Raw genomic sequence first — 17,293 nt, 5'->3', positions numbered from 1 at the left:
CTAGCCTGTAGTATGAATTACAGTGCACAGAAAATGACGAATGCCAGCCTGATTCAATTTCATTCCCCCTTTGCTTTCTCTAGGGTGCGAGGGAGTGTGGCTGATGGGAACTGATTAACCAGCAATGCTCCTTTCAGCTGAAACAGGGCCTCTCCCCTGAGGACTTCCAGGAACGGGCATGAATGTTCATTTTTGTACTTGTTTGAAAGGAAGCCTTTAAGGACTCAAGGACGTTTGGTTGAAAATGGTGTGGTGCAAATGCCTAAGATTGAATGGACTTTTTACTTCTTGCCATCCTTATAAGCTTACCCTCTAAAAACCACTAGGTGGCAGGCAAAACACAGCTGATAAACCAATGGGCTTTGCTGGTAGCCAGACCCAGCACCTGAACTGCTTCTCATGGAAAGCAGAGGCTTTTGCACACTCCCATTTCTCTCTGTATATTGCCCAATACACACAACCAGTTTGGCAGGAGGCTTACTTTTTCTCCAAGCTGTCCATGTATTCTTTCTTCTTTCTCCTACTTTCCTGGGCAGAAATCTGAGATACAAGGGGAGAAGAAAGGATTACGTTCCAGTTCACATCAATAAGCCAGTTATGTGTAAATGGAAGCGCGCAGGCCATGAGCACGGAAATCGTGAAAGCCCTGCTCACTTTTGGCCACTCCTCATGTGTAACCTGCTGGCTCATCTACTTGTCACCTGCCTGGTTTCCACCGGCCTATGCTCTCATCTACTTCCCATCAAACTAGGCCCCAGTGGGAAGGACAGTGGGCCAGGGGTCAGAACAGAACAAGTGGGTCACAAACCATCAGTATGGTCTTAGAGAAATGATTTCAACCCCGTGGACCGCAGTAGGCTCAACTCTACTCTATAAACTAAGACAGCAGGGCTTCATCATATATGAATTTGCTGGTGGTTCTGCACGTGGATGGAGAAGCTCTTTCTTTCTTCCTCTCTCTGCCTCCTGCCTCCTGCTCTGCCCACGCCTTAGCCATGCCCCTGGGCCTCACCACCCCTGATCCGCACGCACTCTGGGGGCCTACGACCAGGAGACTGCTAGACCCAGGTACATAGAACAATGGTCTGCAGAATTTATTTTTTTTAATAAAAAAAACTCTAATCAAGAAAAAAAAAATTAAGCAAGCACCTAGGATGTATTTATAATTTTTTTATTTATAAATTATATACTAGGCTTATTAGAGGGAAATCTGGTGTGCATCATAAAACAGAAAGTTAAAAGGCTGAGACTTTTTAAAACAATAATTTAAATGGGAGTTGTAATATTTTCTTCCCACCCATGAATGAATCATCTTGGGCACCAAGGAATGTACACACCCAAATTGGGAGGCCCTTGACCCAGAAGATGGGTGGAGGGGCGGGAGGAAGACAAGGCACGTGGTGACAGTGCTTTGCTCCTGGCCAAGGGCTGAGCTTCAGTCCCCATCACGGGACGGGCCAGTGCTGGCCAATGGGAAGAGAGGGAGGGCACACAGGCTGGATTCTGCTCACCATCTCTGCTCGCAGAAGTATCTAGATTTGAAAGGCTCACCTTATTCTTAATTTTCCTCCGGATTTTCTTCAGGGCCTTCTCCTCTGATTTTGTTAAGGGCAATTTGGTGGGGATGGGATAGCCCTCGGCGATCAGGGTCCTCTTCTCCTCTTCTGTCAGGACCAGTGGGCCTGACCCCTGCAGTTTCTGTGCAGACCAAGGAGCAGAAAAGGGTCAGAGAAGAACAGCTGGGCACAAGGAAGCCACACCTCCTGAGGGGGTGAGAAGATACCTGTTATAATATCCTGCAAACGGCTGAGAAAAAAGGATGCCCCATCTGCTTTTGGTGAGAAACAGGTGCTCAGAAGTAGAAGTAAAGATGGAGAAGACACTCTCGTGTGAGTGTTATAACCCAAGGATTGTAATTCAAGGGGAAGGTAAGGAAACCTCCACCCGTTATTTCCCAGAAAGTACAGTACTAGCTAAAGCATCAAAAGTAAACATACAGAATTCATTTCCCACATTCCTAGAGATTTCCGGCCTTGGGGTGAGGAAGGATTCACGTGGCTCTCTGTTTGTGGGAAAGAGCTTTGTTGTTCTCCTGCAAAAGCAGTTTTGCAAGATGCTCTCTAGGCACTAGGGGTCACTTCTTGTCCACCTACTGCTAACGGGACAGGGCTCCCAGGGCTACAGCTGCAGGAACTTTCCATGGCAGTTTCTGGCTTCCGTACAGTCCCAGATTGACCATCATTGAAGACGAGAACTGTCGCTCATCTCATGTAACCCATAACGTTATTTCTAATCAGTCAAACAAACTGAGGACCGATTGCATATTTGCTCCATGCTAGACGCCATGGAGGGTTCAAAACTCCATCTTTCACATAGCTTATGATCGAAGCTGAGACTGAATTGATACACATGAAAGGATAAAAGCAATTAAACAGTAAACGGTAATGTCAACTCAAGGTGCACTAACAATTTGAAGAAAAAGAATACTTGTCTGAGTTTGTATGGTAAGGGAAGGCTTAGGACAGAAGATAAGACTTGAATTGGGCCTCCTGAAAGAAAGGAGATGGTTTACATGAGAGAAGAGGGCGTTTTAAGCAAAACGCAGTATGTTGAAAAGTGAAGATATCATTTTTAACCTTTAAAACCGCAATTACTTTTCCACCAACCTAATACTACTCAGCCTAGAGTGGGTAACGAGTTCTTGAAACTGCAGAGGATGGAGGCACCTAATACAGAGTATAGGGCTTGACACCAACGGGTAATAGAGAAACACAACACAGTTGTTGAGAAGGGGGTGACCTTGGAACGATTTCCTCCATGACTGGGTAGAATGAATAAACTGTGGGAGGAGACCAGATATATAGGATGACAGCCATTCTAGTAATTGAAGCGTCAAGTTAAGAGTTAACAAGGTAAAGACAGAGTGGGAAGAGTTAATACTAACCCTCAGTAATGGCGATATCAAAGAATGTGGTCACAGAGCTAGAACTTTCTGGGACTGACCGAATTCAGCTTCAAAGTTATGTTCATAGATGGTTCTTACAGAGTTTTTGTATCTCATTTCATTCACACTTTCTCTACATGACATTATAAATTCAGTTAGTTGATTATAATTTATACCTTTTAAGATTTCATAGAAATCAATTAATTCCTCAGAATAATAAGAAGTTAATTATCTAGCTCTATTTTTTATTTGGAAAATGGTGCCCTTATATATGTCAGGGATGAACGATGGATGGCACGTGACTTCTAACCTGTCACAGGGTTAAGAGTTGTACCACCAACAAAAAAAGAGCTAAATTGTATTTTTAAGTGTTAGACATCAAAGCGTTTAATTGCAGAGATTTTCAAATTCATCCAAGATTGCTTATTTAAAAATTATTTCCAATAAATAAATATTAAGTTATTTCCTATTGTAGGTTATAAGACTCCCCTAAATTGGTGGTAAATATTTGTGCTATAATTTTGAGGAGAAAAAGAACACGTTTTTACTCCTCATGCTTATAGTTATGTAAAATAAACTTGTGAATAAAACCGGAAGTGTGCACTGAGATAGGAAAAGAATTGTGTTCACACGGTGAGATCACAGGAAGTGCTTTAAAATGTTAAGAGCGTTATCACCCTGTTTTAAACCTAAGACTTCCTTACAAGAATAAAAATCAAGTGGCCCTGAATAATACCCACTCTGGGTGAAGCTCCAAGTGACAGAAGGGAAAGGGTTCACATCCAGAGACGCTGGTGAAGACTTACATGGGGCGCCGTGAGAAGGGGAGAGCTGGAAAGGGTGGAGGGGGCCCGCACCACGGCTCTGGCTGGGCTGTGGGTCTGAGGCAGGCCGAAGGGGTGCAGACGCGGGTTGGGGCTCAGGCTGCCCTCCGAGTCACTGCTGTGGCTGCTGGGAGGGGTGGGCGGTAGGTGCAGGTGGTCCACGGAGGCTGAGGAAAAGAAAGCAGATTTCATGCATCAGACAGCAACAAAGGAGAGACTTGGGAGACGACTGGACAAATGAAGGAGAAATCTCCGTGAACTGAGATGGAAAGATCTCCCAGATGCACTGTTAAGAGGGGGGAGGGAAAATCAAAGTACAGAACAGTGTGTACAGGAGCCTTCCTTTCCTATGAAAAAGGAGAGAAAGGGAATGCAGAGTTGTATTTGCTTGTATCTGCACAAAGAAACACTGGAAAAATATACAAGAAATTACAAAAAATTATGGCGGGGGAAATTAAGGTAGACAGGGAAAGTGCTGGCATCACTTTTCACTATTCATGGTGTGCCGTTGCTATAGTTGAACTTGTAAACTATGTGAATATATTATGATCTTAAAAAAAAAAAAGCAAAACCAGGGAGCCCACAAGGGTTTGAGAAAAGCTCATTTGTTTCTGGAGGAATGTGCATGGTAGGGCCCGTAGGCGAGATGCCAGGCATTCTTCATTCAGAAAGTTCTAAACCCATGTGAAGACAGATAACTAGGCAATGGAAAATAAATGGGGGGGGGGCTTTCTCCTGGGAAGTCCCCCAGTGTCCCTCGCCAGTCCTCAGGGAGGCAGACACTCTGCAGGGTCCGTGAGCCTCAATCAGTATCAATCAGGCATCTCCAGGGCAGCAGGGATGGGCTCCTGAAGGGAGAATCCACTCTGAGTTCAACCTGACAACAGAACTCAGGGGTCTCACTCCTTTTGCTGAATGGTGGGGGTGGGTCTTCCCACTGTGCTAACACACTTGGAGAGCCAGCTGCTGTTACTAAGCCAAGGGACATAACCTTGGTAGGCCTTTCATTCCCCCCCCCCCCCCGCAACACCATCCTTAGTACAGTGGCTCTGAACTAGGCACAGCTCCTGGGTATCTCACCCACACCTCGGCTTCTTTGGCCAGGGAGCTGGAAGGGACTGTGAACGGAGAAGTGGCTATGCAGACCTGACAGGCTCGGGGAAGTGGGGGAGGCGGGGGGAGCCACACGGCAGGCCTGACAAGCCACGTGACCAAAAGTCACCACCCAGAAGGGTCTGATCACAAATTCCTAACTGGGCAGGTCGTAGCGGGTAGTCACATCCCAGGCCCACAGCTTCCTCAGCAAAGGTCAGTCTTTCCCCTAAGTGAGCCCTGTCCACTGTTCTCATGCATCTAAGGTCACGTACCTTTGACATGTCAGAGTAAGTTCCTTTTCCTCAAAGGCACAACCACCAGCACAAGACCACAGAAGCCCTCACTGTTATCTCGTTGCCCCCATAGCATCTCTCTGTGCTATTAACTATCCTGCACCCGCCAATGTAAAGGAAGCCTGTTTCTCCATTTGGCCTCTTATCCAACCCTGGAGATTGCCCTGCTATGCTTCCTCCCACCTCCTTAACCTACCGCCAATGGACTTCATGCAACCCTCCTTTCGTCTCCTCCGTTGATTCTCATGTATAAAATAAGCTGCAAAACTGCCCTTGTCCGGAGCATTTTCTCAAGCTGTTGAGATTTTGTTGCCTGGCAATTGTCTTCAATTTGACTCAAGTAAAGTCATAAAAATTCTCTACAGGTTTGGATGTTTCTTACGTTACAGGGCCATGGAGAGACCTCGGCCTTCTCCTCTTCTTCAACTATAGACTGCCCAGCATTGTGTCGATGGGAAGGGTCTTCCTGAAGCACAACTACTCACCTGAGAAAAATGACCCCACCCAGAGCTGCCTTGGGAGGTGACAAGCAGCAACCAGGTAGCTCTCCCTCCTACTGAAATACCCGAATATCTGAGGTAACAGGCGATGTCCCACTCAGCCACCCCTTTCTGACACAGTCCCACCCCCCACTCACAGCACAAACGTCTTTTTCTTTCTCTCTCTCTTAATTCTCTTTCTCTCACTCGAACCCTTCTCTTTCCTTTTGTAACATGCTGCTTTTCGCTAGATGCTTCGATTTTTCTCTGCCAAAATCTTGCCAAAAAGAGCTCCCAGCGTCTTTTAGTGTCTATAGGCACTCTCAGAGCTCAAGAACATTCTAGAACAATCTAATATACCTCTATTGCCAACACCCCTGCCAACGGCTCCAGACATCTAAGGAGGGTAGGTACACATCTTAAATGTGTGCTCACCTACAGAGAAGGAGTCCTGAGAGGGTCAGCAAAGGTTTTCCCAAAGCCATGAATACCTATGGCACTTTATGGTGCTAAATAAATTCAACACAGAGGCCATTAGACTGAGGAGGCTCTAATGCCTTGGCAGCCTATGTAAAGCAAACCAAAACCTAAGCCTGTGAATGCCTCGAGGTTATGAAATCAAAACGCTAAGGGCCATCAATCACAAATGCCAAGCAGGCTTTAAGCTAAAGCCAGCCATGATTTCCTTACTTTGCTTCCATCTCTTCTCTCTAAGTCTCTCCCGGGCCTCCCATCAGTAAGCGCTCCTAAACAACTTCCAGTTGGGTGCTGCCCAATTCCAATCAATTTTGGCTCAGATAAACTCAAAATGTAAAATATGCCTCAGTTTATCTTTCACCAATGGTAAAAAAAAAAAAAAAATTAAAATTAAAATTAAAAAAACTAGGAGCAGACTAACCCATTAAGGTCTCCCTCTGTCTGCCACGCTGTGCTGTTACCTGGAGAAGAAACCAAGAATACTTCGAGCTTACTTGCCCCTTTCACTTGGCACGGCCCAAATTATTCTAATACTTTTCTCCTTTCCAAGCAAAGGGTGCCCCATTAAAAAAAAAAAAGAAGAAGAAAGAAAGAAAAACGAAAAGTGAGACAAACTTGAACCTCCTCTTTCCTACCTATGAAGAGTTACTGACCTGGCCACAGGTGCCTCGGTATCAGATTTCTAAATATCATGTGAAATGCCGATCTTCGGTTACCAAAAGGGCTGGGACAACAAGCTCCTCTGCCTAGAAGCTCTGAGGCATTCAAGGATATTGAGTTTCCTGATCTCTGTTTGTCTAGGATAACGAGGAAGGACTGCTGTTTACTCTTGAGACACTTCTCCTCCAGTGACCCCAGAGTCTGAAGCCACTGTGGGATTCACAGGTACAGTTACGACACATTCTGAAGCATATTGCCACATAAATTTAAAAAGCAACGTGGACTTGATAGTAATAATTGGTGTCGTAAAAATGAAAGCAATTACTTTACAGCAGTACATAAAGCTCAAAGGCATGAATGTATATCACTCACTGCAAAGAAATATTGTCTCAATATGGATTCTAGTCAGTATTATTGTTTTAAATTTAATCCTTTTTTTTTTACAGATAACAAAGGCAAATGCCAACCCCGATTTAAATGGTCACAATCAAATCCTGAGTTAGTTTCTAGTGGAATGAAGGTCAACCATGTTTCCATGAGAACTGCTTATACATAGATGAAGTACACACTACAGCACACATACCTTTTCTGTGGCAAATGTACATACGAACTTCTGATTGGCTGACCCCACTAATAAACTATCTTTGTGTATCCTTGCAGAAAGGCTGAAGGCACAGAATTAAGATGAGGAGGCCCTAAATAAACAAGGTGGAGAGACCTTCACTGACCCCATGAGACCAAGGCACTGCATTCAGGATTCCTAACTCTGGGCTTCCTATGAGAACAAGAAGGACAGGTCATAAAGACACTAACACTGAGGAGACAAAAGTGGAAGGATGACAATTTCAAGTATGACATTACTGAGTTCTAAATGGATGACAAGAAGCCCATGAGACACATGGACATTACAGATAGTTACGAGGCTCCTTGCAACTGCTGCTATCCAAAAACCAACCTTTAAAAACACTGAATCTGACTCTGGGTGGTGAATACACCATGCAATATATAGATGATGTATTATAGAAATGTACACTAGAAACCTACGTAATTTTACTAACCAATATCACCCCAATACATTTAATAAATTAAAAAACCCACTGAATCGCCGAGACAGATAAATTGTGAATTCACTTTACTTAAACAGCTAGTGCCTCTGGGGAAGTCTGCTTATTGGCCTCTACTGAGCTGCACTCCAGTGCAGGGAGCTGGGCTATAGTCACAGCTTCCCACCAGGGTGGCATGAGGATGGCAGTTCTCTTACTCGTCAGCACCTAAGTTGTACCAGTCTATAAAGGTTTTCAAAAATCACCCTGGCTAGGAGTAAAGGGAGGGTGAAAGATTTAGCTGGAAATTAAGCCTGTACATATATGGGAAAATAAAGTTTAACTTTTGAAATTTGTATGTACAACCAAGGTTTTTAAGAACAGAGCTATTTCATGAAGCAAGCAAGCTACCTGTGGGACCAACTAACCCCAGCACCTTCTCCCAGATTCCCTTTCTCTCCAGATACATGGTAACCCAAAGGGACGCAGGGAGAGGAGACAGACCTTCTTTAGGAGAGAAGTTTAGAAACTGATCCACTTCATGAGGCTCCAGCTTAATCTTAGGAATAATTGTCTGGCACGAGGAATCAACCTAAAGGAAGAAATTCAAACACCGTTTTTAAAAGTCAGTAACAACCCAGACAAAACACCCAGGGGAGCTATTTGTCACCTGTGCATTCCTCTCAGGGCCGCCCTGCTTCTCCGGACCCGGCTGAGGCTGCTTCTTTGACAGGGAGGGGGTTTAGTTCTTCACCTCCCTCTTGTCTCCAACCCTGGCATTACAGCTGATGGAACTCTCAAAATTCTAAAATTAAAAACCCCGGGCTCACTTATGAGCGCTCCTTTCTGTGGTCTTTATGGTAATAGAAAGGCAGTTTTCATCATAGAATAGTCTGGCATGCTATGAAAGGGCCACAGGCCCGCACCAGCCTGTCCCGTAGCGGACACCGCATGAAGCGCACCTCATCCATTCTGCCCAGGCTTCCTGATGGCTGATGCCCTCAAAGCATCAACTACTCAGTAGGGAAAGGAGAAAAGGCATCTGGTCCATACCCAGGGTGCAAGGCCGTGACCCTGACCTTCCTATTTGATACTTAAAAATCAGCTGAACTAAAATCTGTGGAGCAAGGAGACAACCACATACTCTAGAAAGACAGTCCAATGAAGAGACTCGAGTAGTTACTGAGCCAGGAGTTCTAGAGGGCAGTGGCAGACGCTCTCTGTCTAATCCCTCATCTTCTCGAAGACGGAACGTAAAGAGCTAAGAATGAGGGAGCCACGAAACGGGGGGTGGCTCTACTGCTTCTGTGCTGCTTTGTCCTGAACAGGTAGACAGCCACACCTTGCTCAGAGGAGATCTGACTGAAAGCGTGTCAGTGGAGTCACTGTTTATCACCGGAAGGTTTCACTTAAGGGAAGTGAGGACCTGCTGCCAACATCTGTGAGGAAATGCACAATATGATTCTGGTCCATCAGCAGACACTGGAAATACCCAGAGAGTAGACAAAATTCTACTTGTTGTCAGCATTGACCAAGGGAAGTCCCTGAAATTGGGTCAGAAAAGTCAGCACAGCACTAGGAAAGTAAAATATTACACAGGAACTGGCAGTCCCGGAAGCCACGGCACTGAAAGACGTGGATTACGTGGTCATCTTCACCACTCCCTTTCCACTGGCTTAAAAATCAATCCTATGGAAAAACAATTCTTCACCATGGATACCCATCTATATTTTGTTTTCCTGTTTTTGTATTAGCAATTAGAGAGAAAAAAGAAATCAGACTTGCTACCAATTTTTTTGGGACAATGCCTTGAAAGGAGGTGATATAATTAATGCTGACACCACCCCATCAACATATCCTTGATAGAGGCACACGTATACACATACACACACACATAGTTATCCTCACACATACACAGCCCCTAGCTCCAAAAAGATGAAATGCCTTATTGGAGAATGAAGATCTATATCTTTTGATCCAATCGGTTTATATGGGAGAAAATTGAGTATACCCCAGTGTTCATTTCCAGAGGAGGTTCCTCCTTTTCAAAAGGGGTGGAGATGGCTGTGATGGTCAGAGTGACAGAGGGAACAAGTCCCGGGGCTGGCTCATCCGTAATCGGCTCTGTCTTGATGGTTGTTGAAGCAAAGTCCGTCGACAGGTACCATTTCTCACTTTCTGCTTCATCTGTGGGAAAACGACAAGCACGCATGTGAACGTGTTCAGGGCATCAGGCATACGCAAAACAAAGGACGACTGATCTTTCTCCTTAAAAAAAGAAAAAAAGAAAAAAAAACTCCAACAAAGAATTATTGAGAATAGACTAAAAGGAAATAAAATGAGGATGTGAGAGAGGAGATACATGGATAAAGAAATGAATGGCAAAGTAAGAATCTGTACTTGTATTCACTGGAGTGTAAGTTTGCCTAAAGAAACTCTGGAAGGATACATATCAAAGAGAGAAACTTGGCTTCCTGCACAGGCAGGAAGGAGGCTGGGTGGTTGGGGAATAGGAGAGGAGAGGGAATTTCAGTGTGTCATGTTTCATACTTTTTGGTTTTCAAACCAAGTTCATGCGTTATCTATTCAAAAATAAATAAATAGGTAGGTAGATAAATAAATAAATAAATACACTGAAAAATAAGAAAGAACAAAGCATATGGTTCGCAACAACGGTCTCAGGAGAGAGGACCAAAGACAATAGTTAGGAGGTATCTCCAGCCCTCTCCCAACGGACAGTGATTCATTTTCGTTTTTCTTTCTTCTCACTCCCTGTCTTTTGTCCTCGTCTGTTTTCCTAGGACCCCACTTATGCCTTACACCGGACGTAGGCTTGTCAGAATGTTACTTAGGCCCCTGGGAAACTTCGGAGTGGGTGGACACCTGCTGAAATGGACCACATACTCATCTAGAGAAAAGGGCTGGATCTCAGCAAGTTTGGGACTTGGCTTGCCACCGGCTTTCGTGGTTATCACGAGGTCTGGGGAATAGCAAGAAAGCAACAAGACAGAACAGAAAGAGGCATCTCTCTCCTTTAATGCACATTCATCTAGGAGCCTGTACCGTGTGCCTCTTACCGAGACACTTCAGAGCTAGTACCTCTGCACAGCCCTGGAAAAGGAGGGAGGGGGCAGGAAAGGAAAAGACAGAGATTGCAAACAGGTGCAGAACAAGAAAAAACAAGCCAGAGTGCCCCAAGAGTCAGCATTCTGTACCTAATCCCAGTTTTACCAAAATGAGGTGACAATCGAGCAAAGATATGCTCCCTTGTTTTATGAAGACACGTAAACACACAACCCACATGCTCAGTGAACCATTACTATAACGGAGGCAAAAGTCATTCACATTATGAAATGATTTCACAGTCGAGAAAGTCGAGAATGGGGCTCAAGTTTTGCCATGGAAAGGTACATGGAAATCATTCATTACTGCTAAGGGTAGGGGAGAGCGGGCACAGAAGCTAAGAACTAAAGTTCACAGTTATTAAAACAGTATTTCATAAATAACTTCCTTCCAACACAGGAAAAAGTTAGATTCAGCTTCACAAAGGAAAATGATCTTCCCCTAAATCCAATCTATAATTGACTTCATCACCCCAGTCCCAATTTATTTCCTGAAGTAAAATAAAGATGGACAAGACTTCTGTTGGTTCACGATGATTTGCTTTCAGAGCTGGTTCTACAGAGCTGCTGAGTGCAGTGGTGTGATGGGGGAATTTCCATCTTTTGCGGGGTGTGTGCCACATCCTGGCCGAGGGGGAGGAGCAGAAAACAAAGGGCCTTTTGATGGCAGCCAGAGGAGGGATACCACACTGTACTTGACACAGACTTCTGCTGGCCAGATGGGCGCCTCAGCTCAGCTTGGAGAAGGCAGCTCGATAAGAAGCCAAAAGAAGACTGTGACGCCTTTCCCAAAAGGAGCTTGGGGACTGTCACCTGCAAAGAAGACACACTGAGGACAGATTTGGGGGAGGAGGGTTGGAGAGACAGACAGAGAGCAGAGATCACACGTTCTCCACTCAAAAATGACATGTGGATGCCTCTGCTTTGTCAAGTCAACACTTACAGCCTGTCCACACTGAGCAATATTTAACCCTGGCAGAGGCTGGAAGACAGATAGGACAATGAAATATAGCGTCAGTATATAATACAATGAACAGTCCAGGGGGTGGGGACATGCCTGAGAAAAAGGTTGCATGCAATGACCAGGAAATTGTGAGATAAGGCCGGATCCCCCACTGTGAAGTTATGATTACTGTGATGAAACTTAAGTCACAGGGCAAACAAAAGAAAAGGCAAAAATAAACACCAAAAGCAAATACAAAGTTATAAGGCAAAATGAAGGCAGGTAATGAAATCGCCTCTTCCAATCTAGCTAAGTGATTCTCAAAGCACACACACTCATAAAATAAGTCAAGACAGTTTATATTCTTCATGCTCAGTGTCTTATACCCCTATTTTAAAAGAAATTATATGTGTATATGTATATGTACACACACACACACACACACACACACAAACACACACACACACACACACCCATTACTGTATCAGAGCTGGAGACTCAACAGCAATGATACTTGGACTATGAAACAAAACTTCCTGTCTCAAAGACAACTGAACTCTTCCAAGTGAGAAGCCCAAGAAACTGCCTGCTTTTCCTCCCCTGCACTTTTCTGAGGACGAGCAGCTGGTATTGCCTTCATGCTTCCACTCCAATACAGCAATTTAGTCCTCTAGTTTGAAAGATACTTCTTGAGTTACAAGTTTAAGCTCAAATATGTCATTGTATAGATGAGGAAACTGACTTGTCTCCATCACACAGCAAATGAGTGGCAGGGCCCAGATCTCTGAATTCCTGACCAGAATTCTTTCCATGAAGAAAACAACTAAACATGTGGGGAAAGATTTGTACACAAATATGCTTGCTTCCATTTATTTATAATCACAAAACACTGAAAATAACCAAACATTAAGGAGCAAGGGCAAGGTTAATGAATTATGGTGCACCCACACAATGGAATATCTATGTATCTAGTAATACTACATGTATCAAGCCTTCTTAATAACAAGGCAAAGCTTTATGATAGAATATTAAGAAAAAAACCTGGATTTATATTTGTATACTATTAATGAAGCAACTACCGTGTTTCCCCAAAAATAAGACCTAGCCAGACAATCAGCTCTAATGTGTCTTTTGGAGGAAAAATTAATATAAGACCGGTCTTATTTTACTATAATATAAGATGCAGTCTTATATAATATAACATAATATAATACTGGGTCTTACATTAATTTTTGCTCCAAAAGACACATTAGAGCTGATTGTTCAGCTAGGTCTTACTTTCGGGGAAACACGGCAATGGGGAAAAAAGACTGACAGGAAATATACCAAAAGAATAAAAATATCTCTGGAGAATAGTTCAGAAAGTGTGTGATTTTTTTTTTCCTTTAAATTTTATACTTTCTCGAAATTGCCTATCCTGGGACTATATTCCTGGATGTCCACACGTGGACATGTCCTGCTTCTTCTTGTATGACTTTATGGTAATATTAGAGAGAAGCCCCAGGGCTCAAGGCGTCCTCTCGGCATCCTTTGACTCAACAAGAGTCAATGAGCACCTTAATATATGTCATAAGTTACATTACTGCCTCCATGTCCTTTGCCGGGTAATTGGTTGCATCTTCCTACTGTGGGTTAACCCCACTCGGGGACTGACTTGCTTAGACCAATGGAATGTTAGCTTCCTAACACAAGCAGACTCTTGAAATGCACTTGCACGACTGGACGTACACACTTGTACTTTTGCCATCACATGAGAAGGATATGTCAGAACAATCTATTGATAAGGAGAAGGATGACAGACACATAAAACACCCCCAAATGAGCCTGGCTAAGATTAGCCAACTCTCAGCTGACTTTGCACACATAAGTGAATCCAGCTAAAACCAATAAAATCACTCAGCTGCCCACCCGCAACTACAATCAGCCAACCTCCACTCAAAACACAGACACATGAGCTACAATAATAAATTATTGTTGTTAAAGCTAATGAGTTTTATTTTTTTTATTATGTGGTAACATGACTGGCTGATATAATATAGCCGAATGTATATATAAGTCTAAGCATGTTGTTTTGTACACCTGAAACCAATAAAATAAAATTTAAAAAAAGAAATTAAATCATTACATTAGAACCTACTGCAACAAAATAGCTATACTTCGTTTCTATAATAATTCCTCTAAAACATCAATCGTGAACCATATCAATACGTATTGGAGGGCTGACTGATGAAACCTACCAGTTACCTCAAAAAATAAATAACTTAAGAGAAGAAAGTCAGCCAGTAAGAAGCTTGGTGAGAACAACATTTCAGTGGCTGTTGAAATTAGAGAAAAGAGTTTTCATTCTGAACTGCTGGGTGTTGGCTTGTACTCTGTCCCTGAGTGGAAATAAGTATCAAATCAGGAAAAACAAAATGACAAACGTAATCTATGAGGTAGGGGGCTAACAAAGGATAGACTGAAAGGGAATGAACAGAATATGTATTATAATGTTTCCACATGACCTTATTTTCGTATATTTTACTTGCAAAAATATCAGTAGGGTCACCATGGCTTACGACTGGAATTATCCTTAGATGTTTGACTTATTGGCTAAAAACTGTAATACAAAAGCCAAGTGTCAGGACACACTCTATACCCTCTAATTTCTAAAGATCGAAGCTCAGATACTGAGTAAAAATGAATGCATTTTCCTACACGCCTTTTAAGCTTCATTGCAAAAGGAAAACATCACCCAATAAGGTCAGTAGTGCATGTTGTGGGGAGTAAGGAGAAGCACTGCCATATCATCTGATGTTATTCAAACCGCTTCCTGTCAAAGGTCAGACTCAACTGGCACATTCCCTCAGCATCACCACTTAGCTGTCAGCAAGAAAATAAAAACAGGCTACTGTCTTGTGGTGACGAGCAAGTCCTTCACATCCAAGGACAAAGTGGAGCAGCTAGGAGCAATGGGGCTACACGCCAAAGTTACCAAGGGAGCGGAGTGGACAAAGGGGCTAAAAAGGCGTGAAATCAAAGCCAATGTGGAGGCAACACCAAAATGCAGGTCCGCCATCATTTCCATATATACTGCCCAAGTCACCGCAATGAATAGATACTGATTCCTGGAAAGGGGGGGGAAATGATTAAACTCTAAACTAAGAGTACAGGGCATCTTTATAAATATGTTATACTATATACATGTATACGGTACATATATGTGTATATACACGTATACAAATGCACACATATACATACGTCTATATACATATAATGTATGTGGATATATTCTTAAAAAGAGAAATCACACAGGATGAATATCACTTGTATGATATATCCACAAATATAACCATTTGCTATTTATGTAAGATGTCTAAAGTGAAAGGAAATTTCTGTAGATTAAATAAGTATGGTTCATCTAACGCCCTCAGCATTTGATAATTGTGTTTGCCCTTTGAAATTTTCCAAAGGAGTTGGCAAATTGTGACTGGTTTTTCATGTAAAAATCTCTTCAAGGAAAAATGGTAAGGCTCGGTCCTGGAGGCTAGGAGAGGGGAAGACTTCAGATGAATGTGTCAGAATCACATTGACCGATAGCCCACTGTATGTGCAAATGGAAGTTAGAGGCCTGTCTACCGGTGGTCCCCTCCCTGGATGACTTCACCCTGAAATGACCTTCAGTCGTGGATGACAGGAAGAGGTACCACTAACAGCAAAATTGAAAACACTTACCTAGGGGTGTTTACTATGTGCTAAATACTGTTCTGAGTGCTTTACATACAGTAACTAATTTAATCCTAAGAATAACTGTCTAAGGCTTGCATTACTATTACCCCATGTTATAGACGAGGAAACGAAGAGATCAAATAACTCACCCCAAGTTACGCAGCTGGTACATGGCAGACCTGGGAATCATACTCAGACAAACCACCTCCACAGCTGTGCTCGGGGCCACTCGCGTATACTGCTTTTCAAGAGATCAAGGACTAAGTAGATCTCTAACCAAGAGGGATTATCCTTCAATTTATGTTATTTTGAGCCCATCGTTAGCCACTGCAAAAGGTGCTATATTGGCTCTTTCTATACGTCCTGCCTTAGTTTATGTAAACTTCTAATCAACGTTCACAAGGTGAAAGATTCCAGTTTAAGATCAACCAATAATAGCTAAAACCTTCTAAGTGCTCTCTATGCCAGGGACCGTTTTAAATGTTTCCATGCATTATTGCATCCAGGCGTGTGCGACCGGCACAATTTCTCCCAGGTACCTCCCTTATTCTGTGTTCTTTCTGTACTTGGGTATACAAAACCTCTGCGCCTTACTCCGGTCATGCATACTGTGGCCAGTTGGTAAAGTAAGTATTTAATTATGCACTAATCTGCATAAAGGCAAGAGTAATAATAAGAGCTAATATTTAGTTAGTGCTTACTAATTGCCAGGCACTGTTCTGAATGTGTATGTAACGCGTATTAACTCAGTTAATCCCTACAACAGCAGTATGAGGTAAGCAGTATTATTATTCCCATGTTAAAGGTCAGGAAAAGTGAGCAACTTGCCCAAGGCCATACAATTCTTAAGTGGCAGAGACCAGATTCAAACCCAGGCAGTTTGACTCTCGAGATGAACCACTATACTCTATGCGTGTTCTGCTTCACACCCCAGATCCTTTTTCTGTAGGATATTGTGTTTAGAGTATGAAAGAAATCTCTGTGGAACAAAGGATGGATTTGGAAAGATTTATTTAGCAATAATTATAATCTTTTTTTCTTCACCGAACGTACCACCCTCACTCATCATATCCAGTAATTTTAATTGCTAGGTAGATATAAACATTGCTTTCGTATACTAGGTATTCTAGCATTGCAGTGGGTAGGCGGACAAAAAAGTCATTATTTTGCTGGAAAAAAAAAAAAGGGCGAGCATCATTAGCCTGTTCACCTGTTAGAAAAAGAAAATAAAAGGTAATGCCAACAAAAGTGATGAACAGCAAAAGAGCATATATCACGAGCCCAGGCTCAGACTGGGAGAGGACCACCATTCCAACCCCACACATCAGGTTCTTTGCTTAGCCCACCCAAGTCAGAGGACCCGGTTACATCTACGCAGGTAGATGACAGACACATCTTCTCTTCTACCCCTGAACCTACCCCTCTAAGATGGCTCAGACTGATTGATGCTCCAACTAAATGTGATGAACATACAGCTACTCACTGCCCTTCTGTGACTTCCATTCAGGCCCCACTTCCTTGGAACATTTCAGCATCAAGATGTGTCCAACACTGCAAACTGGAAACCTACGTCATTATGACTCATCTCTACCCTTTACTCAGCATACTCATTGGTGGCCTAATCCTGCTGTGGGTTTCATGTAAGCATTTCGAAATCTATTTTTTCACTGCCATGCCGGTTATACACCTTTCCATTTCTCCCAGC

At 43.1% G+C, this 17,293-nt stretch overlaps 1 protein-coding gene across 5 annotated transcripts in view; it reads right to left on the bottom strand.

Moving 5' to 3' along the window:
- CREB3L2 (cAMP responsive element binding protein 3 like 2) overlaps positions 1-17,293 on the bottom strand; it is a 205,600-nt gene that overhangs the window by 20,661 nt on the left and 167,646 nt on the right. For all 5 annotated transcript variants that reach the window (XM_019750571.2, XM_019750558.2, XM_019750564.2 and 2 more), the window contains 5 exons: positions 9,827-10,002; positions 8,320-8,407; positions 3,751-3,935; positions 1,552-1,698; positions 482-540 (listed from right to left, as the gene is read on the bottom strand). In XM_019750571.2, the coding sequence (XP_019606130.1) occupies positions 482-540; positions 1,552-1,698; positions 3,751-3,935; positions 8,320-8,407; positions 9,827-10,002 (655 nt within the window). The remainder of the gene's footprint in view (positions 1-481; positions 541-1,551; positions 1,699-3,750; positions 3,936-8,319; positions 8,408-9,826; positions 10,003-17,293) is intronic.

Source organism: Rhinolophus sinicus, linkage group LG11 (genome assembly GCF_036562045.2).
Source record: "Rhinolophus sinicus isolate RSC01 linkage group LG11, ASM3656204v1, whole genome shotgun sequence".
NCBI classification, from domain to species: domain Eukaryota; kingdom Metazoa; phylum Chordata; class Mammalia; order Chiroptera; family Rhinolophidae; genus Rhinolophus; species Rhinolophus sinicus.
Note: the sequence above shows the minus strand (reverse complement) of the source record. Positions and strands in the feature narration are given on the sequence as shown.